The sequence below is a fragment of the Centruroides vittatus genome, unplaced genomic scaffold (genome assembly GCF_030686945.1).
Source record: "Centruroides vittatus isolate TY-2023 unplaced genomic scaffold, ASM3068694v2 scaffold_1014, whole genome shotgun sequence".
Lineage (NCBI taxonomy): Eukaryota > Metazoa > Arthropoda > Arachnida > Scorpiones > Buthidae > Centruroides > Centruroides vittatus.
Genome location: NW_027122665.1, coordinates 128360 through 155375, shown reverse-complemented (window position 1 = coordinate 155375; position 27016 = coordinate 128360). Strand labels below are relative to the sequence as shown.

At 32.9% G+C, this 27016-nt stretch overlaps 2 protein-coding genes across 6 annotated transcripts in view; both read right to left on the bottom strand.

Annotated features, from left to right (window-relative positions):
• Window positions 1-303: 303 nt before the first annotated feature.
• Cbp20 (cap binding protein 20) lies at window positions 304-9005 on the bottom strand. Of its 2 annotated transcripts, none has more exons than XM_067283632.1 (4): window positions 8951-9005; window positions 7912-8093; window positions 2579-2717; window positions 304-902 (listed from the first exon to the last, which is right to left on the bottom strand). In XM_067283632.1, the coding sequence occupies exons 1-4, from the start codon at window positions 8975-8977 to the stop codon at window positions 801-803; spliced, it is 450 nt and encodes a 149-aa protein (XP_067139733.1). In that variant the 5' UTR covers window positions 8978-9005; the 3' UTR covers window positions 304-800. The 2 variants fall into 2 exon arrangements, with proteins under 2 accessions (XP_067139733.1, XP_067139732.1); XM_067283631.1 differs by lacking the exon at window positions 8951-9005 and adding an exon at window positions 8245-8386.
• An 11186-nt stretch (window positions 9006-20191) lies between these two features.
• Window positions 20192-27016, bottom strand: part of LOC136986153 (profilin-like) — a 29164-nt gene continuing 22339 nt past the window's right edge. For 2 of the 4 annotated variants that reach the window (XM_067283637.1, XM_067283634.1), the window contains exons 3-4: window positions 21133-21230; window positions 20192-21051 (exon numbers count right to left, since the gene is read on the bottom strand). In XM_067283637.1, the coding sequence (XP_067139738.1) occupies window positions 21133-21230 (98 nt within the window). In that variant the 3' untranslated portion in view covers window positions 20192-21051. Of the gene's footprint in view, window positions 21064-21132; window positions 21231-27016 lie in introns of all 4 variants that reach the window. The other 2 variants (XM_067283636.1, XM_067283633.1) reach the window with 1 other exon arrangement.

Genomic DNA, 27016 nt, shown 5'->3' with positions numbered 1-27016 from the left:
ATCTTTAAAAATATGTGGAACATTCATTAAGTGATAATTATAAATATAGTATTATGTTTATGGATAATAAATTGACGAGAGAATAAACTTGTCGAGACTTTTTTTTATTGGATATTTGTCTCCAGCCTCGTCAGTTTTTTTTTTAATTTTGGAATAAAAAAGGCATTTGCTGGCAGTCGGTAGTTCGAGCGAAACATTTTGTAGTGCAGTGTCTAGAATCAAAAAGCATAGATTTCGATCAGAAGACTTAGAAGGGTGGTAACGCTGTATGAAAAAAATGTTTTAACTTAAATGGAACATATGTTGAAAAATAATGGGTTAAATTTAATTTGGTATTTTTATTTACATTTTCTAAAACTTTTTGAATGCCCCCTCGTACATTAACAGAAACAACAAGAAATATAAAACAGATTACATTCAAAAGTTGAGTGTGTCCTATAGAAGAAATCTCTAAAAAATGGACTAATGTTAATGCTAAATGATGATTTGTGCCGATATATCTGACAGATGGGAGACTGTGGATAGTGTAATTTATAAATGTAGATTACAATGAACTATGAAAAGATTTATCAGACATTTTACACTGTAGAATAACAGAAGATTCATTTTGATAGCCTTCTATGAATCAATTTTGTATAAATTCTCTGTTTTTTTTTTTCTATGACATGACTCTTATGCCGTCAGTACTAAATATTCTTTTAATCATAAAATATTTATAACTTACTGTATAAATAACTTTTGTGAGGCACATTTTCAGTTTGAGTAACAGATCCACACGCTTAATACAGTTATAAGAGAATTCAAGTCTGATCGTTTGCACCCGGCGAGACCGTCTTCTGTTGCACTAGTTTTCCGTAACCGCCTCTTCCGCCGTCGAAATCCGTTCGGTATTCATCGCGAACCTGAAAAAATTTATTTTGTTAGCTCCGTAAGATGGTAAAAAATTACATAATTTAAATACTGATTAGAAAAAATATTTAGAGGAACATTACATTTTATTTAAAAAAAATGATTTTATATGTAAACAAATCTAAATTTGTTAAAATTTAGATCTTGTTTACATATAAAAAGGTTAAGAAGAGAAGGGAGATGCTTGTATCAGAATAAATACTACCAGGGTCAAAATTAAATAGCAACTACATACGATTCTAAAGCGCCATTCTGCACAAGACAAAAGTCTTTTGGAGATATTGATTGGTCTTTGCTAAATTTTCCAATTTGTTGTTTTTTTTTTATTTTAAAACACAGTCATAACCGACTGTGTAAATAAAATAAAACAGTAAAATTTCCATAATACGCGATTTTTCCATCCAAAATATAGTTGTGTCTTACATCCGCAGACCAAAACAACAATTGGCACTCGTCAAAACTGATACCATACAATGCATTACACACCAATAATACACATTTTTGGCCATCTTAACAGTCGCAAGTTTAAACGAGCTTTTCGGGTAACTGGTGCTTGATTTAAATGCCTTTTAAGATAACATAGTGAAGCATCAAAAGCGAACCGAAGAGCAAGGAAACAGAACTTCCAAACATTATTAGCGAGGTTGAGGCCAAAGTTTTAAACGCAAAAATGTGTACGTCGGACGTTCGGCGCCGCTTTCCTGTGAGCCTAGAAATTTGTCAATGATGTTTCGAAAGTCGGCGAAATCATGCTTGACGTTCCAAACACCACTGTCAAACTTCTAGGAAAGAACGTCTGACATACACGTTTTAGCGTTTAAAACTTTGGCCCCGACCTCGCTATTTATTTTGTGGTATCTGCACGGTGCATCTTAAAAGTTGGAAAATTGATATTTTACCGTAAACAGCAACAGCTCGGAAGATTATTCATTTAGTCAAAAAGATTATTTAAAAATAACAGATAATGTGAAGGAACATGGGAGATTGTAACGGTAACAACCTTATTTAAAAGAAGAGCAACTGTCCGGAGGGATTGCGTATTTTCCATAGTTAGTATAACAACAAAGTAGGTAGCACATTAAAGTTTATATACAAAACACTGTAAAATTAGTAAACTTCCTATAAAAAATTTTATATCTTAGTAGTTAAAATACAGAAAGAAGATTATACTTTTATTGTTTTTAAAGGGCTTAAAATGTTATTCGGAAAGAATATAAACTAATTTGTCAAAACAAAGAGAATTTCTTGAAATAATCTTATGAGCCAAATGCCAACAAAAGAAATTTCTTAATAGGCTAATACAGGAAATTTATTATTTATACAAATGCCGATAACCTGGCAATCTAGATTTGCCATTAATATAGAAGTACTCTAATATAGGAGAAAATTAAAAGTTTTAACTAAGGAAAACAGTGTAGATTGATTGTTGAAACGGTTCTGCTATGAATAGTCTGTGAGATAAGGAATAGCTTTTTAAGATACATTCTTCTTAATTTAATAAAACAGTATCTGCCGTGAGCGGGATGGTAACGAGCTTGCGACTATCAAAAATTACAATAGAATTTGTGCTCTTTTGGTTGTGACGGATGAAGAGAAAACGATGACTACAAGTTCGACACAATATTTGTACTTTATCAAATGTTTAACTAAGCTAAATTGTTACACATACCTGTCCGCCACTTTTTCCTCTTCCAAACTGCCGACCTTCAATAAAACCGGCATCCCAGTCCGTTCTGATTACGCGATCGTCCAGCCTCGTTCCGTTGACGTACCTCATAGCATTTTCTGCGTCGTCACGAATATAATATCTAGGCATTGTTAAGAAAATTCCGACAGACCGTGGAATAAACTACAGATTTTATTAAGAATTATAATAAATTGCATAGAAATTTAACCATATTCTCAATGCTTAAATGCATGTTTTTCTACTTAACAAACTAATTTTTATACAATATTTATAAGAATTATATATTATAAAAATGTTGAGAATTTAAATCATTTAAGTCATCATTTAGTCTTAAATGATAATTTAAGACTAGGATCCCGAAATCATGCATCCGGAACTTTACTTTTATCAATACATAAGTTACCTTCATTGAAATCGTTTACACTCAATGGTCAGATGGAGGAATGATTAAGGTGACAGCCCATCACTCTGGAGACCCGGGATCGAACGCGGATGGGTAAAAAACTGCAGGAATTTTCCATCCGCAGGTATGGTCCATCCAGATATGTCTGGCCCCATCTCTCAACCATCTGGCCTCCATTGTAGGCCTGGCTTGTTAAAAAAGATCCTCTTTGTGCCCACAGGACAGAAAATTAAAAACTCAGTCACTAAGCAGCTCAAACAGCTTGACAATATACAAATAGCTTAGTTTTATTGAATACTGATTGCCTCTATTGAGATAAAAATTAAAACTTAGAGGCAACAGAACCTCCTCTCATTATAAAGAAACAGGCTTACCCAGAGTATCCTTGAAGCCATACACCTAATAGAGCATTTAAGATCGTCAGTAATTTCTTTTAACAAGTAAAATGTTTTAATTCTCTTGTTATAACCAATCCATAAGTAGAAATTCCCCAAAATTCTAAGGAAATCAATTACCACCGTGTTTGTGTATTGGTAAATAAAATATATTGGTTGTCTTTATTTCTTGTGTATTCAGCATACTATATTGAACGAAATCGTTATGCGGCCCACCCTCGTCATTCTCTCATTTATGTGGCCTGCTGTGATAAAAGTTTGGTGACCCCTGCGGTACATTAACAGAGTCGCAGCAAATCATTCGGTTCCCTTCAGATTTGGAACGGTCAACCTCCAAAATTTCTAGTTGCCAAATTATGTAACTACAAATTTTTCAGTTCCATTATAATCTTCAGGCACTGCCATCATATTTGCAATCAAATCGGTCATTAAGTGGCATATATCCAAATAACACTAGTAGGCATTTGCTTATATTCTACCATTTCCACCAGTTGATAATGGTTGGCACGTTACTTGTTGAATACAATATGTAATGTGGCATTCATTTATGTTTAATATCTTTGTTGTATTAATCTACACATTAAATAAATTTATCAAACACAAATTCTAGTTAGAAATACAGTAGAACCTCGCTTAATTAACGAGCATAATTTGTTCCCGAAACACTCATTAAGTGGAACAATTTTTCCCATATAAATTAATGTAAAATACGACAATGTGTTCCATACGGGAAAAAATACTCAAATGTTTTATGTATAAGATTTATTCAAAGAAAATTATATAATATACATTGTTAAGGAGCATGAATCATCATCTTTTCTTCTAGTGCGGAATGAATCAACCTGGAATGCGAATTTGATTTGCAGAAAAAAAAATTCAAAATTTAATTGGGAATCGGTCATTACATTTAATACGAGATGGCAGCATAACTGCCTACCTCTACTCAAATTATTTAATTTCTAATATTTAATTATAGCCTTTACATAGCCAAAAATTTGGAATATCATTTGGCATGTTTATTATATAACAGGCTATGGTTGTTAATGTTTATACGTAACACATGTGAACAAGGGTTTGAAAAATGTGTGATCACAAGCCACACTAAAATGCTAGTGGAACGAGTTAAACACAGACCGATGGAGCATGCGTACAATTGGGGACTTCCCCTCTCCCGATCACTCATTATGCGAAATGTCGCTCATTAATCGAGTCATTTTTTCACAATCTGCTTTGCTCATTATGCAAATTACTTGTTATGCAAGGTTTTACTGTACTTTTGGCAGTCTACTGGAGTTAAGGTATATAGCACACAATAATTATTTACCAAACTATGATAAAGGTTTGCATTTTATACCTGCCGACACTTAATTTTAAACAGATATATTTTTTATTTTGCTTCAAAAATATATATGGTACGTATCAAGTCAGAAACATCGAAACGTTACCATTTTAATCATTATTTAAGTCAAAATATTAATCTTTTTGGGAATGAAAACTGAACCTGTTTTGTAACAAATAAAGTTAAGTTTGACGAAAGGTGTCGTCAAAGCACGAAAATTCCATTAAAATGTTGAATTGAGTTGAATTGGTGAAAGATTAATTAATCAGACTGAATTAGACCAATGAGAGAAGACAACATAACACATGGATAATGCACAACAATCAAGAGAAGTTGGGAATTTTTACCCCAGGCCCAGAGAAAAACTTAAGAGGCCCATAGTAATTCTTGCCCTTATAAATTGTTATTTTCACTAACAAAACAAAATTTTTTTATACTGCTTTTTATTTATTTATGAAGAAACATTCTACACATGCTCGACAAACTTTTATTTCCAGTAACGTTTCAATTCGTGAAGAAACGTTTTCGTCCTCACCCAAACTGAAACGTTACCGGAAATAAAGGTTTGTCAAGTGTGTTCATTAATACCAGTAATCAAGTTAGAAGATATTGTTACATTCCACACATTTCATTTGTTCAAAACAAAAACAAAAGACAAGCAAAATGGACTCAATAGAGCTAGATAGGCCTGCTAAGGAATTGTTCAAATATGTCGTCACTAATTTTAAGTCCTTTTTGATTACATACTCCCTCGCTATCATATTTTTCCAACTTTTACACACCTCTATGCTAATGTCATGCTTGATCTGCCAATATTGAAATCAAACATCTACCATACATTAATTTATACACCAGTCTATCTTTCAGTAGTATCTATCTGTATTTGTAAAGGTTAAAATATTCATCACAGCAAAAAACTGGTTGTTTACAATAAAACTACATACAAAATATCACAAAAACCATTAAAAAGAATTAAGATTATTTATTACGTTTGTATAAGTAAGTAATTTTAATTCTTTTTACTGGTTTTTGTGGTATTTTGTGTGTACAGTAGTTTTATACCGTAAGGGTTAAATTTTTGACATTATCCTTTCATATTTTAATATGCAAAAACAGGGCGACCAAATGTCCCCGATTTCCGGGAACTGTTTTGCCTGTTTTTAATATTCAACTGTAGAATCAATCTTTGAACAGAGCAATTTTTTAACATGTTAATGTAATATCACCAATTTATAGATCAATAAATGAATAAATTTTTAAAAACAGCCGAAGTTCAATAAGTTTTAGACCCCATTTTCACTGATTCTGAAATATGTCTCCGGTTGGATTGTAAACGTTATGGTCAGCCTACGCTAGAGCGCTTCCAACAGCATATTTAGTACAGCACTTCTATTAAGGTGCTCCTGTCTCCTATTTAGATAAGCAATGCTGTATAATCACTTATTGAATTATTATTTCAAATAAAGTAAGCATTCTAAAAAATTTTTCTATCTCACTATCAGCATTCCTCATCCATTACAAAATCTGTACATACCTCGCTAGTACAGAAATCATATTCAAACAATACCTAATACTATACTTACACAACAAAAGTTAATTAGGCTACGATTTACCCCGCTTAGGTTAACAGAGAACAACAACAACAACAACAACAAGGGTCTAAACAGAGATCATATGGAATGCAACTTGATTTAGGCTAACATGATGAATAAGATTGCAGATGTGAATGACATTGTTAAACCTTAACAGAGCTGTAGACCATGCCCATAGGAGGAAAAAAACTCAAAGGAACCATATCTCTATGCAAAAATAAACTTAAAAACTCATGCCACAGTTTAAATAACTTCTGGAAGAAAATTCGCTGAGTTTGGCATTAAAATAGTTCCTTTTGTACTAACACAAGCACTTTCGATGAGTTTATAATTGTCGTCCTCAGGTGAAAAGAACGATTATAAACTTGTCGAAAGTGCTTCTGTTAGTACAAAAGGAACTATTTTAATGCCAAACTCAGTGAATTTTCTTCCAGAAGTCATATCTCTACATGTGACCATTTGCAGTGAATTTTCTTCCAGAAGTCATATCTCTACATGTGACCATTTGCAAGATGCAGACCCCAAAATCAGCCTACTTCTGAACACGATAAGGAGTAACACTGCACACTCCACTAAGCCTATCACGTTTGTCAAATGTTCTAATATTTATTGGTAAAATATAAAGGAACATCTAACATGAAATTCTTCACACGATATTTGCCTCCAAATGTGAACTCCAACAGCAGGAATTCCAGAGGCCATCTTGCTTGCAAATGTGACATTTGCAAGCATGTAATGTTATAGGCAATGGTTGCCATGCCTATAACAAAGAATAAATGTATTAAATTCTACCGGCCAAAAACAGTTTTTACCTCAAACCAGTACTAATGCCTATTCTCCATGCTATGCATTGGTCACCGCTTCACTTGCAGATCAGTGCCACCCGGGGAAGCCTCCACACCCCTCTAAAACTATATAACATCAAGTACTCCATAAACAGTCAAGTGGACTACTCAAAGTGGGCTAAATAGTTAGTGGAAGGTGCAGCACAACTCCCAATTGCATCCCAGAAATAAGATGATTTTGGGGGGAGACTACGACTCACAAAGAGTCACGAGTAAAGTATAATTTGACATTCTGGCTCCTACGGATACAGTCTACAGCTCCGTTAAGGTCCCAACAGTGTCATTTACATAGACAATTATGTCAACACAACATCATACTCCCAGTTATTAATTCCAGCAGAGGACTAATGCCACAACTTGCATCACTAATCCACTTATAGATTAACTTGATGGAAGAAAGGGTGTCAAAATGTCAATCACGATTAGTTAACTCAATTCCATTCAAACGAAACAATCAGGTTCAAAGGCTTGACCGAGAATATCTCTCTCGGCATCAAGGCAAAGAGCCAAAGGAGCCACTCAACCACACACCCACACAAGCTCTCGACAGCTGAGTGATCCACCAAGGACCGGCACCTCCAAAGAGGAATTTCTGGCATCCATTTAGGTATCAGATACACCAAGAAAATCCGGAAAACTCCACGAGTCTGGCAGATTTCCAGCCACAAACTACAAGTGTTTAGCTGCTTTATCCACTCGGCCGCGAAGTAATACCGCGATAGAAGGGGAAAAAAAGGATACTCTACGAAACAAAATCCGCAAGGTGTCTTCTTGAATCGATCCAGACCCATGATAATTCTCTTGATGTCTCCACATTTGGAAAACAATTCGTAGATTTGCTCTTCTGTCGTATAAAACGAGAGATTGCCTACGTAAAGGGTACACGACGTCAACAGTTTTCTTTCTTGTTCCAATCTACTTCCCTAATTTCGTTTTAAAACAAAGTGTTAATTCACATGTAATTTGACAATTTTCGTTAGTTTCGCGGCAAAAACCGTCCATTATTTAAAGTTAAATCGTATTATTCGGAAGAGAGGAGTTTTACCGTAAGTAATGGAGCAAAAGTTAACTGACCTTGAAATGTTGGTCCCTATAAGCACTGAGATTAACGCTCATAATTGCATTATAATCCCCTTTTAAAACACGGCGAAGAACGAAACTTTGTATATCGCACGCTTTGTTTGGTCACGCGTCTTCTTCCACGACGTCTCAGTGTTGCCACCCAAACCCGATAAATATTTTTTTAAAATTTGACTGGCCCAGTTGGACGGATTTACACTTTAATAATATACGTTTCGTACAGAAACGAAAAATAAAATAAAATAGTGGAAGATGTGACTTCGAAATAATACTACGTAGAGTGACTGTGACCGCTATTGGTGGCAACGACGAGTACTATCGACCGCCATTTTACTTTAAGTCAAAACATTGAAATCTATACAGTGTGTTGAGCAGGATCGTCACTTTAGAATCTATTTTTCTCATCTAAATCTATATTGTTTTGTTTGTCCCTAGATTTGAGATTTAGACAATTAGATAAGTGATATAAAGCTAGATTTTTTCATCTCGAACACAAGTATTTTAATTTTTTTTTTCTTCAGAGTAAACGGGGGGTATGGCACTCGTGCTGTTTAGGGGGTACGAATATTTCAGAGGTTTTCTTCCAGAAAATTAATAATTTCTAGACTAATTTGACTCAATCATGTTCAAAACACGTATAATTTGTTGGAAATTAGCGATATAAAATATGCTAGAAACAAAAAATTGTCGGAATACTTACCGAGTGTACCCCGTTCGAAGACGCCATTGCTTAAGCACGATGTCGTCGCGGAGCGGTACATTAGATGGCGGACGCGTACGAAGCGTGTCACGTGACATATCTCGGTTCCATTCGGTCACGTGACTACTCACTCGTCTCGGCCACGCCTCGCATCTCGACGTGTTTCCTGATAACTTAATCTCGCGGAGAAATTAACTAAACTTTGGAGACATCACGTGTTATATCAGTGACGTCATATTCCTATCACGTGATTTAACCGAGCCTTTGAAGCAGTCCCCTGACTACAGATTGATAAACTTTGCATTAGTTACGTTTCCGGTAATACCGTAACGTTCTACAACAAATCGCCAGAGTCAATTTTTTTAAAACTAAAGTAATAAATGATCGAATTACTTTAAAAATTCAGATGAAATTCCTGTAGTCCTTAAATTATTAAATAATTATAAAGTTGTTATCTAAATTTACAAAAAAAAAAAAAATATGATTTTATCGTTAAATAATGTACAATTAATTTTAGTACTTTCATAATATTTTCGAAAGTTCCAAATGATATCACAGAGAAATTCACTTGTTAGAATGAAAAAACACGAGAAATGACGTTCAAAATGAATAAAATGAACCTATACAGGTTACGACAGTTACGTTACAGAACGTATAGTCAAAAATAATTATAAATACAAAAATTAATTATTCTATTATTTTATCATTAACTCATTTAATATGGCCAGTGACATAATAATGAGTCGGTTTCAAATTACAATATTTATTATAATTTTATATACATTATCTATTAAATTATTACTAATATGATATATATTATGATGATAAATATTAGTCAGATGCAACAAAAGATGTCTAATGTCTTCAGATAAATATATATAACTCTATGTAAATTTCTATGTAACATGTTCCAGTATTTTTGTCATTTGAAAGACTGGGTCAGTTCGTTCAATCGAAAGTTTTGTTGAGGGTTATAAGAAGTTATAATTTAGACGATGGCGGTAGTTTTCCTTCCTGCGATGATTTTCGAAAATGCTTAGAAGATAACTGTTATGCGTTGTTAGTTTTATAAATTTAAAGGAGAAAAGTATAGTTTGCTTTACGTATAAAGTCTTTATGTTGTCGATTTTTTCTTGTTGATAACAATTGGAAGTTGATTCGTAGTATTTTAATTTGATGATGGCTCTCATTAGGTGATTTTGTTGTGTTTGCAGACGGTTAACGATATAATCGGATGTACAGTAGAGAGTCGTTAATCGGAATCAATTGGGGACTGGCGTTGTTCAGATTAGTGATTTGTTCCGATTACCGATTATGTACTGTACGAAAAAATACATTATCCTGTCCGATGTTCAAATTTTTCTCCGTTGCGTGTCGCTTCGTGTTGAATTTTCGTCGATTTTAAGCCTAACGAAAATTTTTATAATAGTAATCGAGGCTATCGTATCGTTAAAAATTATTTCTTCATTTTGTACAAGCAAAATAAATATATTGAAGAATATAAAAACATGAAAATTATACTTTAGAAGTAAATCTAGTATCAAAAACATTCGATTCAGCACGACACAGTCCGACTGAAAATCGTTCCGATTACCGGCGATTCCGATTAACGACTCTCTACTGTAGTTCCCCATATAGTTATACCGTATAGACTTTTCGGTTCTGTACAGATGTGATATAGTAGTTTAATCGTATTTATGTTTAAGAAATCCTGTATTTTTCTGATTATGCCAGTAAACTTGGTGACAGTTTTTGTTAAATTTTCGATATGTCTATCGTATTTGAGTTTATCATCTATCAAAACTCTGAGATATCACTTCAAATAGGTCATTCGAGTAGATATTAAAGAGGATGACGATAATCGGACGGCAATTTTCTATGTCCCTTTTAGACCCTTTATTTTTGTATATTGGTATGACCATATTATTTAAATTATTCGAAAAGGTTCCTGTTTCAAAGGATTTGTTACAAAGTCATTGTTAATATTTCTATTAACGATGGCTTTCTAACAATCATTTAAAAATTATATACTAATACGGAATGATCCTTAAATATGTTAAGTATCGCACCCTGTAATATGAGATTTTGGACTCTGATATTGTTTTTGAAGAATTAAAAAATGTAGTAGCTAAATTTAAATGTAATAGGGTACCAGGTATAGATCAGATTAGAATACAATGTTTTAAAAGTTTATCTAATCAATCTCTATTAGACTTGTTTAATAAAATTAAAAGAACTGCAAGTTTCTCAAATAACTGGATTGAAATTCTATTCGAATATAAGAGTTGTATCGAGAAAAACTGTATCGTTTCTTTTTACGTTTTAAATTAAGAATCTTATAATCGAGATGGGTTGATAATTATAGTTATATTTTTGTAGATTGTAAAATTTGTTATATTAAGTATTTTCTCTTCGTAACGGATGATAATGTCTAATACAACACATAAATAAAATAAAAAATAATACGGAATTAATCAAACACTTTGTTGTAATCACTTCTTAAATAAGATGATTATTACAACTATATTACAACTATACGACTACACATTACAAATATAAGACTATTACAACTAATTAGCTGCGTTAGGATAAACCTGACGCACATGACAAACAAAATTGTGAAATGAGTCCGTTTGAAATCTCTGCCTCCATAAAAATTCAGCTAAGTAATTATCTAACATTGTACGATGAGTGCCATATCGTCTCTTATTTTTTCCTTGGCCTTCTGCCAAATGCATTCCACATGATTTGTGGTCGCTTGGGTAACGGGGTTAACAAAGTTCACTGAATGATTTACAGTGAGATGTTGGTACCCCATGTTACCCACGGCGTTATACGCACCCCACAAATCTGAAACTATAGTAGTTCCCGGTAAAACAAACTGCTGTAAAATGGGCAGCAGAGTGGATGCATTCCGTTGATCGACTGCGACCATGAAACTTTCTTTGGTTTGCACGTCGTATCCACCGAACACCCACTGTTCTCTGACGAGACGACCCCGATTATACTTTCGTCGATTTCTACAATATGGCCAGGCCCTCCAATAACAATTGGATTTTCGATAAACCACTCGTGACATATGTCACGACATAATTGCTTCCAGTCCACAATTGTGTGGGCAGAAGAAATCCGCAGTTCTCTCTTGATGAAGTCCTGTTTACCGATCTCAAACGCCCACATGTATGCCAATTGTATAATCTTTGATATCGGTAAATGGCTATGCTCAAAAAACGAGTCCTTGCGTATAGAAATCTTCTTTCTGCAAGTCCTACCTGCTGAACATCGCCAAATTAACCCATCTGTGCAGTTTAGGGGGTACGGCTGTTTAATTTTATGGAAGAAAACCTTTCAATCGATTCTAGACTAATTTGACTCGAACGTTTCCAAAACATGTATAATTTTTTAAGGAATAATCCATATAAAATGTGCCGTAAACAAAAAATTATAGGAATACTTACCAAGTGCGCACCGTTCGAAGACACCATTGCTTAAGCTTGTTTTCGTCGCGGAACGGCACATCGGACGGAGGACGCGTACGAAGCGTGTCACGTGATTACTCATCTCTGACGTGTTTCGTGGTAACTTATACTCTTCTTCACAAAAAGAGTAATAAGTTACCACGAAACACGTCAGAGATGAGTAATCACGTGACACGCTTCGTACGAGTCCTCCGTCCGATGTGCCGTTCCGCGACGAAAACAAGCTTAAGCAATGGTGTCTTCGAACGGTGCGCACTTGGTAAGTATTCCTATAATTTTTTGTTTACGGCACATTTTATATGGATTATTCCTTAAAAAATTATACATGTTTTGGAAACGTTCGAGTCAAATTAGTCTAGAATCGATTAATTTTATGGAAGAAAACCTTTCAAACAGCCGTACCCCCTAAACTGCATAAGTGCCAATCTTTATATTAACGCAGTTATGTTATGAGTAATGGAAAGTCTCACATGAAGATGCCTACTGTACAGTACCTTTCCTACAAGCAAAATTAAATTATTACGAACAGCTCTTGATAAAATATCACGATGAATAAATCCGCTTGTCAAATAATTATGAGCATCGAGTAATTCGTATGCCTTCATCTGATCCAGTGTGACAGCGTTAGTTGTTAGACACAGTAAATTATTTGGTTTTATGTTCTATAGTTGGCCACGTGGTTAAATCGTTGAATTAAAAATCCGTTTGTTTCATTTCGTATGGATCCCATCCAATAAAATAAGTTTTCTGATTACATTTATCAAATCATTACCTTTCAAATCGGCTGCAAAGCCTGGTAAAATTCCTTTCTTTCACGTTGACATAATAGTGATCAAGCAAGGTAAGTGAAATCGGTAACCAATATGGCGGACGATTGTTTTGTTGGGCGGAGCGATAACCCTCTATAATCCTGAAGAAGTTTCTTCGGCATCAGAGGAGACATGATCAATAAGAAAGTCTTATCTCGCATAATGAGCCCGGGAATAAAAACAAGCGTTTCTTTATTCTTTTAAAATTTGAAGGAAATCCTTTTAGCCGTATGAATAAAAATAGAAGCAAACCTTAAACTTATGAGCATGAAACAAATGCTTTTAAACGAAGGTTTTGCTCCAGTAATAAGTATTCCGTATGAATAAAAGCAAGCGTTTACTTCGAATTATCTATAAGCAATACATGCCTATAATTCAGACGTAGACTTAACTGCAAAAAATGTGGTTGTGGTTGCTCTTATCTTCTTGGTGTAAAGCAGTCAACAGTGTCACGAACTGTGAGCAATGTTGTGGAAAAAATACTAGCTCAGACTGATCGTTGGGTAAAATTTCCTACAACAGATCATTATGTCATAAAAGGAAAACAGCTATGGCAAATAAATGCCGCTTTCTAACTGATTAAACGTGCCATACCCTGCACGTCGAGAACAGTTTATTCGTTTGCCAAAAGCATTTTTTTTTTACTCCGCCCAGTGGGCACTAAGAGGGCCTCTTATAGCAAGCCCATTATGGGTTCGGCCAGGCCCACAATGGGGCGGCCGGGTGGTGAGGGACGGGGACCGACATATCCGGACGGACCACCCCCCGAAAAATTCCTGGAGATTTCTCGACCCGTCCGGATTCGATCCCGGGTCCCCCAGGGCGGTAGGCTGCTAACCTTGACCGCTCGGCCATCCGGCTGCTTGCCAAAAGCATTTGCTCGGAAATAAAAGGTAATCATTATTCAAACCAGAAGAAAAGCATTTGCTTCATAGCAGGTTGAAAGCACTTTTCCCTTCTGCTTATTAGCATTTTCTTCGTTTTTATTCATACAGGCCATTAATTGTTTTTTCTTTTTCGCTTTTTCTCAATTTCGGCACGCAGGTTTACTAAGATACTTAATCTTCAGGAATACAATCTTTAAGTTCTTGATTTTGGTAGTTTATTTCCACATCACTTTTCATTTCACTCGCTGGTAAATTATTTATATATGTAATATTCTCATCTTAATCAGTCACATTGCTGCACGTATTTGTAAGAAGTAATAGAATAATTTATGCAGAATCAATTTCATCTTCCTTTAACGTAGACAACGCTTTACGAAGGCCGAAATCAAAGCTAAGTAGCATTGTAGATGCCTAATGTTCTTTAAATAGGACACCTAACTTTTCTTTGCTGTTAAATTTTATACAAGATTAAGAAATGTTTTGCACTAAAAGCTAGAAGATTTGAGTATATGTTATAAATTTGGTAGTAACAGTATCAAATTTTTATTTAAGTTACCTTTTCAAGGAAACACCACAATCAGCCAAATCAAAAATCTCGCTATTTCAATCAAAAATTCGCTGCTAATAAACCACAAATTGTCATCTATAACTGTGCCCACTCAAAAATAACTATTAATTAAAAATTCATTGTTCAAAGCAGGTTGAAACAACTTTTAACCCTAATACATACGGAACATTAGACATATATGGGTTAATTAAAGGATTTCGATGCTATAACAATAACGAAATAAAAAAACTGTTATTTCGGGCGCTGAGAAAACTTTTTGAGCAAGTGTATCGGAAACGAAACTCGACCACCTAACAAAATTTCAAGAATCCGATCGGAAACGAACTCGAACCCGAATCTACGGCGGCGATAACTTTATTGCGCCTCTCTTCGATGAATTTGCATTTCGCGAAAACGTTACAGGAGTGAAAGTGGTTTATTTCAAGCTATGAGACTTCGATTCCACTCGTCTCTAATTTTTATTCGGTAAAAACTCGTTCCGCACACGCTCCAGGTGATTGTCATTCTCCTTTTGAATACTATGACCGCAGCCGCCTTTATTCTTTCAAATTATCAAAAAAAAAAAAAAAAATCTGACTGGGCTAAATAAATTGCATGGCGTTTATCGGGACTCCGAATTTAGTTCTCTGAATTATCCAGCAAAATATTTTAACTGGACAAGTCTCCACGTTCTTCTCTTTCGGTGTATCTGTTTGTACTCCTATTCCATTCGCACTTCTAACCTTCGTTTTTTAAAAAATGACTGAAATTTCAAAGTTGACAACTCTATTTAGAACTCTCAGCATTACAATTTGCTTGGTTATAGAGGACAAATTAATAATAATGCAATGCAAGAATAATGGAGCCCCTCTAATTTTTAAAGTGATCTACTGTTAAAAAAAAAATATGTTCAAATATTAGTTACAGATAGCAGCGATGCTATCTGTAGGCATAAAGGATGGCGGCACCCAGACCTATCGACAGTATCGTAAACTATAATTTTTAAAATAGGCGTTTTTGGAAATAAAAGTTAAAAGGATTCCATTTGTAAAATTATCATCAAATTGAATGTTGTTAGCAAGATAACCTAAGTAGCCATGATAAACTTAGAATGCTGGCTACCATTCGGAAAATTGAGATGACACGTATATCACTGTATGCATTAACGTGCGCTTTCACAACTTCTAAATTTTCATTCATAAAACTGCATAATGGACAGTGAAACAACTATCTGAGCCACAAAGGTCATGTTTCTTTTCACCATAAAATACCACTACAGACACTCATTTTTGCAGTCCGACGACGGAATATGGGAACACATTCCGCAGGAATTTTTAAAAGAATGCTGCACACGAAATATGTGAAGGAATAAAAGAATGAGTCCTTGGTTGTGGTGTACAGGAGTTCGACATTCTGCTGTTTTTCCTAAAGCATTCTTTGATTCGATTTCACGACAAATGGCGAAATAAGCAACTAGGATTTTTATTGCCAATTTAATAATCACCACCGAGTGGTAATTTTAGTAGTTAAATTATATGTAGTGGCTATGGCATGAAAAGAGCCTGGACAGGTGAAATTCCCAGTCACTGTCTACATTTATTCTACAGATAAAAAAGCCATATTTAATTTATTTAATGCAATACTTTACTAAGTCTATACTGTACTTTACTGTATGATCAGCAAATTCTTTGAAGTGATAGTTTCAAGTATTAATCTCCCAACTGTTTTCTTACTTTTTACATTTGCATATTTACAGTATAATCAAAAGCACACGTTTAGTGAGGTCAAACATTTGTGTATTGTTTTATACCAATACATTTGGTCTTGAAACCAGTGTTGCACTCAGGATTTATTTTTGGGGACAGAGTTGAATGAACAGAATAATAGATTAATGTGAATTCAACAAAATTTTCACCTTATGTAACTGTTAATTCATAAGTAGCATAGAAACAGAAGACACCAGAGTATATAAGTAAAAAATGAATTTTAATTAGGAAAAAGATTTTTGTAAAATTGTTTTCTTTTGAGGCCAGGTCCCTTGCCCCCAAGTGCACTACTGTTCAAAGTACTTCCTTTCAATGATAAAATATTGTTTATATACCAAAATTCATTATGATTTGTATTTCATTCTTTTCTGATAAAGATTAAATTTTGCAATATTCATTCAGAAAATATACTCAAAATTCCTAGAAAACATTTCATTGATACCTGCCTTTATATTTCTGTAATAAAATAGTGCAAAATTGATCCCACCAAACATGCATGCCCACAAAAGATTAGATTTGGCTGTATGAAGCCATCACAGTATCAAGGAAATCTACATTTGTAGTAACCTGTAATAGTTTGTAAAGAACATTTTTTCACAAAAGTTTGAGACTTCCAACATAGAGACCCAACAAAAAGAAAACTAATCATAGGGCCTGGATCATAATCCAAATTTTAATTTATGAAGTCTAAGAAAATCAATTACAAAATTTCAAATCCATATAAAGAAATGTGATAAAACAGATCAGGTGGCAGTAAAGGTCTCAAAAATTCAAGTGCTATATTTAAAGCTTCACCAATGTACAACTCTTATTGCCACATTCCATCATCCATATAAATCTGAGTGTCCTGTTAAAATTTATTTTTGCCATGCTTATAGATTTCACTCTAGAATCTTAATTACAATTCAACTTCATGCTACTGACAAGTTAATTCTCAAATCACAAGTTATGGCAGTGGTTGAATTGTGTAAAACAATATATCTACATCAAACAATTACACAGTCATCAGACCTCCAATATAAAATTTACCTTTATTTGCTTTAGTTTAAATGGAAGAAAAATCATGTTTTTGTAATGAAATAATTGCATAATATAATTCTTGAATAACATTGTTTCTTAAAATGTGAATGTATTTGGTTTCTTCAAATAAAAACAAATAGTGGAAATACTTATATTGAGGGAGAGTGGGCACCACTGTACAAATGGAGGCAGATACAGTAATACCCCGATTTACGCGAAGCCAGAGTTACGCGATTTTCAAATCTCGACAATTCGTCTTTTCTTCGAGCGCCATGCAACTCTTGATTACTCACTCCCCCCACTATTGTTCAGCTTACGTGTTTGGACGTGTTGCACAGAATCGATGCATAGCTACAATTTATTTTGTGTTTGTTATATCTACGGAGAATTGAGAGACTACTATGTCATCCAAACAAAGTAGAACTGATTCTTCTGTATCAAACAAGAAAAACTTTATCTTTGGAATGTAAAGTTATTATTAAAGACTTCAATACAAAAATGAAAATTTGTGAATTGGTAAAGAAGTTTGATCTACCAGAATCGACAGTCAGAACAATTATAAAAAGGTGAAGAAAAAATTCTTGAAGCTGTGAAAACTTGACAGAAGACCTCAGTTCAATTGAAAAGGGGTTACAAATTTTAGAAAATATAGACTACAACAAAGAGCGCATTTCTTCTACAAAATGAGAAATAAAAAAATTATTAGCATGCTATGAGGAAATTTTGCGGGAGAAAAAAATCTTTGAGCCATCAGACGTATGTTAGATTTTATGAAGCCTTCTACATCAAAATAACTTCGGTTTACAATTTTAATATAATAATTTGTTATACTATTATTATATTAAATTGTATTATCTAAGATTTTATTAAACAGTTTTTTCTAAATTATTGTTTTCTTTAGTCTCCGGCCCCAATTAAAAATAATTTTTATGTATTTATATGCAAAATTATATCCAGACTTATGCGATATGCGGTTATCTCTCGATCCCACCTAAGTTCAGGGTTTTACTGTATACCTCTGTACAAGCAAGCGAGCTGTTCAGTGGTGCATACTGTCTAAATCAGTGTTTCTCACCCTCTAATGAATCATCGCCCCCTTCGATAAAATTGTTACATAGTATCGCCCCCTTCACTTCGAAAAAAAATTGTGTCAATCGGCTAATCAGGACACCCGAATATTATAATTCCTGCCACAGGACAGAAAAGGGTTAAAAGTGGAAGGAAGAAGATTATAGGAATGCTATTTGTTTAATTATTGTACGATATAATGAATAAAATATCTAATTATTCTTAATATAATGTTTTACTATATCGCCCCCAGAAAATTGTTTTTTGCCCCCCAAAATATAAATTGTTACTAATCGCCCCCAACATGGAAATATCACCCCTGTTGAGAAACACTGGTCTAAATCCTTGTGTGTACAATAAATCCAATACTTGCAATAAACAACCAAATGTTATTTGAAAATAAATGCAGTATTATATTTTGCAACTATTTCTAATATTACTATTGAAATTAGTTGTTTTTTTGTCAATTTCTTTACCCAATGTTAAATTATTTTTTGTATTCAAAATAATTATGAACTTAGAATTCGAAATTTGATTAAAAGATTCTCAATTTGAAACAGTGAATACAGCTATAAATGATTTTTAACAATCAACCATAAAATATAAATATTCTAATTTTAAATATAATACTGTCAAGATTAGTTTTAATTACACATTTAAGTTTTGCGTCTTTAGAAATGTTCAGCAAATAAAAATTAAAAATTTAAGAAAAAAATAATTACTTTTATGAGTTAAGATGACCAGTAAATAATCTAGAATATTGTTCAACAATTCAATAAGATTACATTATTCCTATTCCACACACAGTAACAGGTAGTGAAAAACAAGATGATTTTATCTGAAGGCATGTAGGTACCGTACTTTCAGCATTTTACATTGTAATATCAAGAGGTGGCTACCTTGTGATATTGCAATATAGCTACCCGACCCTTCTATCCGGCCCGCACTGAGCATTTCAATCCAGATTGTGATTAAGATCAGCGACTGTGCCATGGTGTGACCTCTCAACCATTTCCATCTTGAGTGAAACGAGGTTCAATTGCGATTGACGTAAGTTTTTTGAAACTAGATTCAGTCATAAGAGTTCCCACAATTCTTAGCGTATGAGAAGAAACAAAATGGCTGCAGAACACATGTTGGGCTATCAACAGAAATAAAAAAAATACTTGGAGATGATGAGATTGACTATTATTAGATATATGGCAAGAAAAAGTATTTATTTCTAAAGAAAACTTCCATTTTTTTTCTGGTTGGTGTTTGTGACAGTAGTTATGTCAGTTTCATCATTGCATGCAATAGCCAGGTTCTTCTCAAGTGAACTGCCTATGCGAACAGGCAGTCTGCTCTACATTTGACTGGCGATGGTTGCAATCGAGACTGTGGGTAAACTGAGATCAAAGTGAGTCATGGATTGTGTGAGAATGCAGTATAACTGGTTCCCATGGTGCCTACTTATATAGTCTGTTTATAAACTTTACATACATACACTAATAGAAAATGTGGCCGCATATTTCTGATAAGCAATATATGGCTCCTATTGTGACAAGGTTTGGCCTCCCCCCTGGGATGTGTTATGGGCGGTGTGACTTTTTAAATATAGCAATTGTAACAGTTAACCTGAATCATCAAGTAAGAGACAAGTTTAATAAGCTATCTAAAGACACCTTAAGTAGTGGAATGACTTTATTGCAGAACCCAAGAGAGGGTGCACTGACAGTACATAATAGCCCAAAATAGCCATGCAATCAACTAAACCATCATTCAGCCTATTGGCACATAGTATATTTAGGTACAAAAATAAAGCAAACAAAATTTAAACATATTTGCTTTAGATATCGGTATTAGCATTTAAATATCCACATGAATAAAGTTTACATAGGCACATTAATTTGTACAAAATTTCAACTAATGTACTGGCCATAAATTATTTATGGTCTATTCATAACAGTTGATTCAAATACATTTAAGAGCTACAAGATCTAATTGTTGATACAGAAACTTATTTCAGACATTTAAGGTATACAAGATTATTGCAAATTTTTACCACATTTATCTATTTTTTTTTTTTTTATGAGTTTGATAATATTAAACAGCATTAAGAATTTCAATGAAATACTAATTATTAAATCTGGCAATGATGGCTATAAGTGCTTTCATATTACAAGTAACAATGCTACATAGATCACCCCCCTTATCACAAAATGTTCCCATTAAAAGAAAATATACAAACAGAATATTTACCTTCACCACTCGGTACAAGCCAAAATGTTTAAGGAATAAAATAAGGACTTAAGTACTAAAAAGATCATTTACGATTTTCATTTCTTTATGTCACAGGAACAAAATTATTTCTACAAAAAATTTGTTTACAAAGGGTTTACACAATAAATTTAATGGCAAATACAAAGTGGCCAATCAATTTATTCAGTTGACTTGTGGAAGTTTGTGCCCCTTCTCTTGAACAACCACAGCCAAAATCCTCATGGAAAATGGAAGATTCATTGTACACAGGGGGTGAGTCAAATCTGGTAAGACACCTAATAAATATCACATCATTTCTTATAACAAAAAGTTAAGAGTTTAAATTTATATTCGACTTGACTTACCTAATAATTATTTGACCGCAAATAATCACCTAGCTTCTCGACAACTGCGTTCAGTTGTCCTGGAGGAAAGCCATCTGTGGTTGCAGCAACAAGCAAACCTATAAATAAGAGTTATTTTAAGCATTCAGAAAAAAAAATACAAAAAAATTTAAATACAGCAAATTAAACTAAAAACCACCAAAATTTAACTATTACAAAGTAGGTTTCAATTGATGCTTACATCATACAAAAATCAAATTCTTCAAAAAGCAATATTGCAAAACTGCAAATCATTCCATACCCAACTTACAACTTTAAGACTCATTTCTAACTGACAAATTTCTTAGTTTTACGAAAAATTTCACTTTACACAATTTTATCTCATTATGAACAATCTTGCAAAATCCCATAAAATAGCTTAAGTAAATGAAAACTTTGCTGATGATAAAAATTTTTTACTGTTCAGTTGTATTGGAACAAATGTGCAGCATTTGATGTTAAATTATATACTGAGAATTCTGTAGAGAGGTCTTCTCTCTACAGAAGTTCAGTTCCATTGAAAAATTTTGATTGTTATATTCTGTGCATGATCCTTTTGACAACAGTTGAAAACAGCACCAACCACATGCAGCAATGTGATGCAGGAAGAGATTAAAGTGCATTCACATCAACACTCCCACTTGCCAAGATGTCTCCAATTACAATAAACAAAAGAGATAAACAGCAAAAAAAATTTTACAAAATTAGATTTACAATTTCAAAATTTTATTGGGATTATTAAAAAGTTTCTTTTGAAAGCAGTTTTGTCAAAAAATCAGTTTTATGAAGCTGTCCTCTGAGTCTTGCTCTGCAGTAGTGGTGCGCAAACCATGGGTTGCAAGAAAATTTTTTGGGGTCGCCAAATTCAAAGAAATTTATTTGACAAAAAAATATAAGACCTTTTCTTCAACAAGTATCAGTAAAATAGTGAAATGAAATTATATAAAAATAGAACTATTTTTTTTTACAAAAACAATCGTCTGTATTAGTACCTAATATTGAAAATTGCAAGCCATAAGTCATCATCTGTACCTAACACAGACAATGACTTATGGCTTGCAATTTCCAATACAGATCTGAACATAGAAGCAATCATGAGCTCTTCGCAAGTGCATAGCTCATATTCAATTGTTATGATTTAAAAAACTTTATTTAATGAAAAATACTTGTAATCATATGTATAAATATAATCATTGTTTCACAAAATTGTGTTTTTTATTCAGACCTCTAATAAAGGAGAAACATAAGCACAAATCCCAGAAAGAATTTCACTTGAACTATGTTGATTAAAAAAAAATTGACCCCCCCGTCGTGTAAAATTTTGTCCCTGGATAGTGGTCGCGACAAAATTTTACACAGAATGGGGGGGGGTCAGAAATTAAAATAGTTTGCACACCACTGCTCTAACATTCAATACTACAGAGCTTTTATTTTTATATGCAGAACCGATCTGTGTTTAATAGGTTTGACTGATCATTTCAGAATTGACAAGCTCCCATGTTTCTTTTTTCTCTAGTGAACTAAGCTCATCCTTTATTGCCATCTCCTACTACTTCCAGTCTAATGACTCACTTCTTCAAATGTTTCCAAACAGCCTGCAGCCATCAGCAGATAACTCGCAACTATTTTTTAGGTGTGGTTGACTTGCTTAGTTGATGAACCAGCTCATATCATCTTCGTGCTGACTTCACTTCTGTTTAATGTTATTGTAGTCGCAACTTTTTCATGTAGAGTAGAGAGTCGTTTATCCGAATCAATTGGGGACTGGGGTTGTTCGGATAACCGACTATGTACGAAAAAATATTTTAACCTATCCAATGTTGAAATTTTTCTCCGTTGTGTGTCGCTTCGCGTTGAATTTTTGTCGATTTTAAGCCTAACAAAAATTTTTATAATAATAATCAAGGCTATTGTATCGTTAAAAATTATTTCTTAATTTTGTACAAACAAAAATATATTAAATATAAAAACATAAAAATTATACTTTAGAAGTAAATCTAGTATCAAAAAAGTTCGATTCAGCACGACACAGTCCAACTGGAAAGCATTCGGATAACAGACAATTCAGATAACTGGGATTCGGATAAACGACTACTGTATTTTCACATGCAATGCTACATGAACTTCATGTTTCATTTCCATAAACAATATACTCTGCTTCAGTTCATAGCCAACTAATACCATCAATTTACTTTTCAGATCAAGTTTCTTACAAACTGTTTATTGATAAGCATATATGCATCATTTCCAAACATCTTTAACATTGACAAATCTGGCCAATTGCCATGTCACAGTTTGTGGTAATAGTTTGATTTGCTTATGTTGTGAAATAAAGTCATGCCACCATTTTTGACTAAGTTTGACCATTGTCCTAAAAATAAGAAACTTTATCTGAAAAGTAAATTGATGATATTAGTTGGCTATGAACTGAAGCAGAGTATATTGTTTATGGAAATGAAAAAATGTTATTGTAATTACTTTGAAACTTACTGTATACTGATATCAATGAGCAGGAATATGTAAATAAGACTAATGAGTGGCTAGTCTGGTTTCACTGACTGATAACAGTCAACGGCATAAACTCAAAAAGAAGTTTCACAAAGGCATAAACCTTTGTACATATTTTATTTTTGAGTGGAAAGGAAATGTTTTCAAATATTTGAAAATGCATAAATGAGGAAGGAATACTAAATAAAGCTGGAGTTGTGCTCAAAAGATTATAGACCCAAATTCAGGGTATGAAGAGAAAGGCCAAAAGATAAAAAGTAGTAAGAAAGGTTAAATAGACCTTCTGTTATGCAAATATTGACCCTTAATTTTCCAACCCTCCTCACTTCTTTTTCTTTTGTCCTTGCATTTGGGTGTAATCCTTTGAGTTCCAACTCCAGCTTTATTTAGTATTCCTTCCAGTGTTGCAAGATTTGGCTACTGTGTGCCAAATCTGGCTACCCTTTTTTCAATTTGGCATAAAAAATATCATTTGGCACATTGGCTACTTTTTGGATTACATATTTATAAATATATTAGTCAAATAAAAATACACTTTGAAATGGTGTTTCATTGTTTTTTTTATTAATTAGAGACCCAAATAAAACAAATGTGTGTGTTATTCAAATAAATTTTTGTTTGTCTCCTTTATAATAAATGAATTTATCTATTTCTAAGTAAAAATTGAAAGTGTCTGTAGAAGTAATTTTTTTAAATATCCTTTTTCCTGATAAAGTTTTAATACTTATTACTATAATCTAGACATGTGGCCCAATCCTTAAATATACAAGTATATTTAAGGATTGTGCCACAAATATATACAAGATACTTATGATTCTTTCAATGTGGCCCAGATAAACAAAGGTTGGACATCCCTGATATATAATATAGTGGAAATTTATTTTGAAACACTTAGGTTCACTTACACAAATTACTCTAGCAGGTATATTAAAAGCTTTGCATCCATTCAAATTTATTAAATGAATTTTATGTAATTCTTGTCTAATAGTGAATATGTAGCATTGCTGAATTAAAGAAATTGAAAAAGTTAAACCCAATTTCTAACTCTCTGCAATTCTAAGCTATTGTATATCCAATAAAATTTATATCATGTTCTAGAAAACAATTACTAGAATAGTTTTAACCTATACGTTAGAATTGCTTCTGTAGCTTTTATTAAATGTCGAATTATATTTTGAAATATTTAAATACTTGCTTCCATTTAACAAGAACATATTGTGAAATACAGTTGTCGCTTGATAATCCGACAGGTATGGGACCAAAGGGGTGTCGGATTACCAAAAGTGATTACATGTTTGGCATTGTTTTGCTAGCAGTAGCCTATAATATTCCTGCATGTTATGAGTAAAATGCTGCCTAGGTGAATATGGAAATGAAACACCCATTTCGGTTAACTAAAACATGTTTATTAAAAGAAATATGGAAGCCAATAAATGTACATACAGTATGTATAGGCATAAATAATACAGTACGTGCAATAATTTATAAATTTATAAACATTATAACTAAATGCTACAACATAGGTAGATTAATTATGTACATATGTAAATATGTACATTACATACTGTGCTCACACTTTGAAGACGAGGACTACAGTGACCTTGACGGGAGGAGCAGCAGACTACTGAGCATGTTGGATTACAAAACGTCTGACTATCAAGGGACAACAGTACTTTATATCGAAGTTATAGCCACAATACAGGGATTTTAAACTAAAAGAATTTAATTTTTTTTTACTTTATTTTTGAACAGTTTGTTGAATCCAAAACAGGTACCGTATTTTACGGACTATAAGACGCTACAGACTATAAGATGCACCTGAATTTTGAAGAAAAAAAATGCATCTTATAGTCCGTAAAATACGGTATTGCAGAATTAATATTGAAAATTTAAAATATGAATATCATTTCATGTCAAATTTTTTAATTGTTTCAAATTATTTGAGAATTTGATACATTTGTGTTCTCTGCAAAGCAAAACTCTGCAACATTTAAAATTTAAGAAAAAAAATTTATGGTTACTATGCCATAGTATGGAGCTAGGATAATTGATGATTCTCCAATTTATTTTACTAAATTTATAATATTCAATACATTGCAGTAGATTTCACTTATTGAAAGCAGATAATGTTCAGTTTAATTTTATCAGACTAAATAAATAAAAAATCCTTGCTCATGGCAAGCTGTTTGGTTAGAGTTACCTTCAAGTAAATAGGCAAAAATGTGTCCAAACTGTTTGCCTCAGTATGTGGCTGATGATGCATAATTGCATGTTTAACCAGTACTTTTAATATTAAATGCTTGCTATATGGCAGTTTAAGTTGCTGCCATCTCTTATTTCAATTAAAAAAGATGCTAGTTAATAGTACTGAAAAAACCAGCTGGAAAACAATTATTAATTGTAATTAATCCGAACATCTTGAATGTTATCAGTCAGTGAAACCAGACTAGCCACTCATTACAGTCTTATTTACATATTCCTGCTCATTGAGATCAGTATACAGTAAGTTCCAAAGTAATTACAATAAGTAAATTCACTATACAGGTATCCCTTGATTAACATGATTATATGCAGTAACATTGAGAAATTAATCAAAATTACATCAAATACAATATCTGTTAAGTAAAGACAGATATTAAAGCAATGTTAATTAAAACTTCTGCTGCATATATAAAGGGATTGCTGCAATTAATTACACACATCAAATCATGGGTTAAGCAAGTGATACCTGTATTTTAAACTCATCTGCATTCATTCTATTAAGATTTTTAAAATATAAAGCAAAACTAAAGAAATAGACTACTGTAATGGTAATAAATTATAATGCAAGCCTTTGTGCGCTATATATAAACGAAGCAAAAACATGTTTCACTGTTAAGAAATTTGATTATACCTAGTATGACAGTTTATAGTTTACTGTTTTCAGTTATATATACAGCATATATGAAATTTCATTAGCATTTTCCAATATTTGTATGCATTACTCCATACCTTATTTCATACATAAAAATAAATATATTTTTGGTGTAAAGTTTTAATTTTTTATGAACAAAATCTAAATGTTATCAAATTTTTGAAAAACTTATGATTTATATAAACAAAACTCAAATGTAAACTTTTTGCATGGAATTCATACTGACAAAATAGTGTAAAAGTTCATTTTATTCAAAAAAACTTACCTAATGTAAAGATGGTAATTGCATTGACATTATGCAAAACCAAAACTGACAATGATAGCAAATTATATTAGAAACATGCAAACTGTCAATGCATAAAGAGCTAAAGAAATTATTAGGAAATTATGGATATTATAACATGCAATACTAAATTTAACATTAAGAACTTAAATGTCAAATCA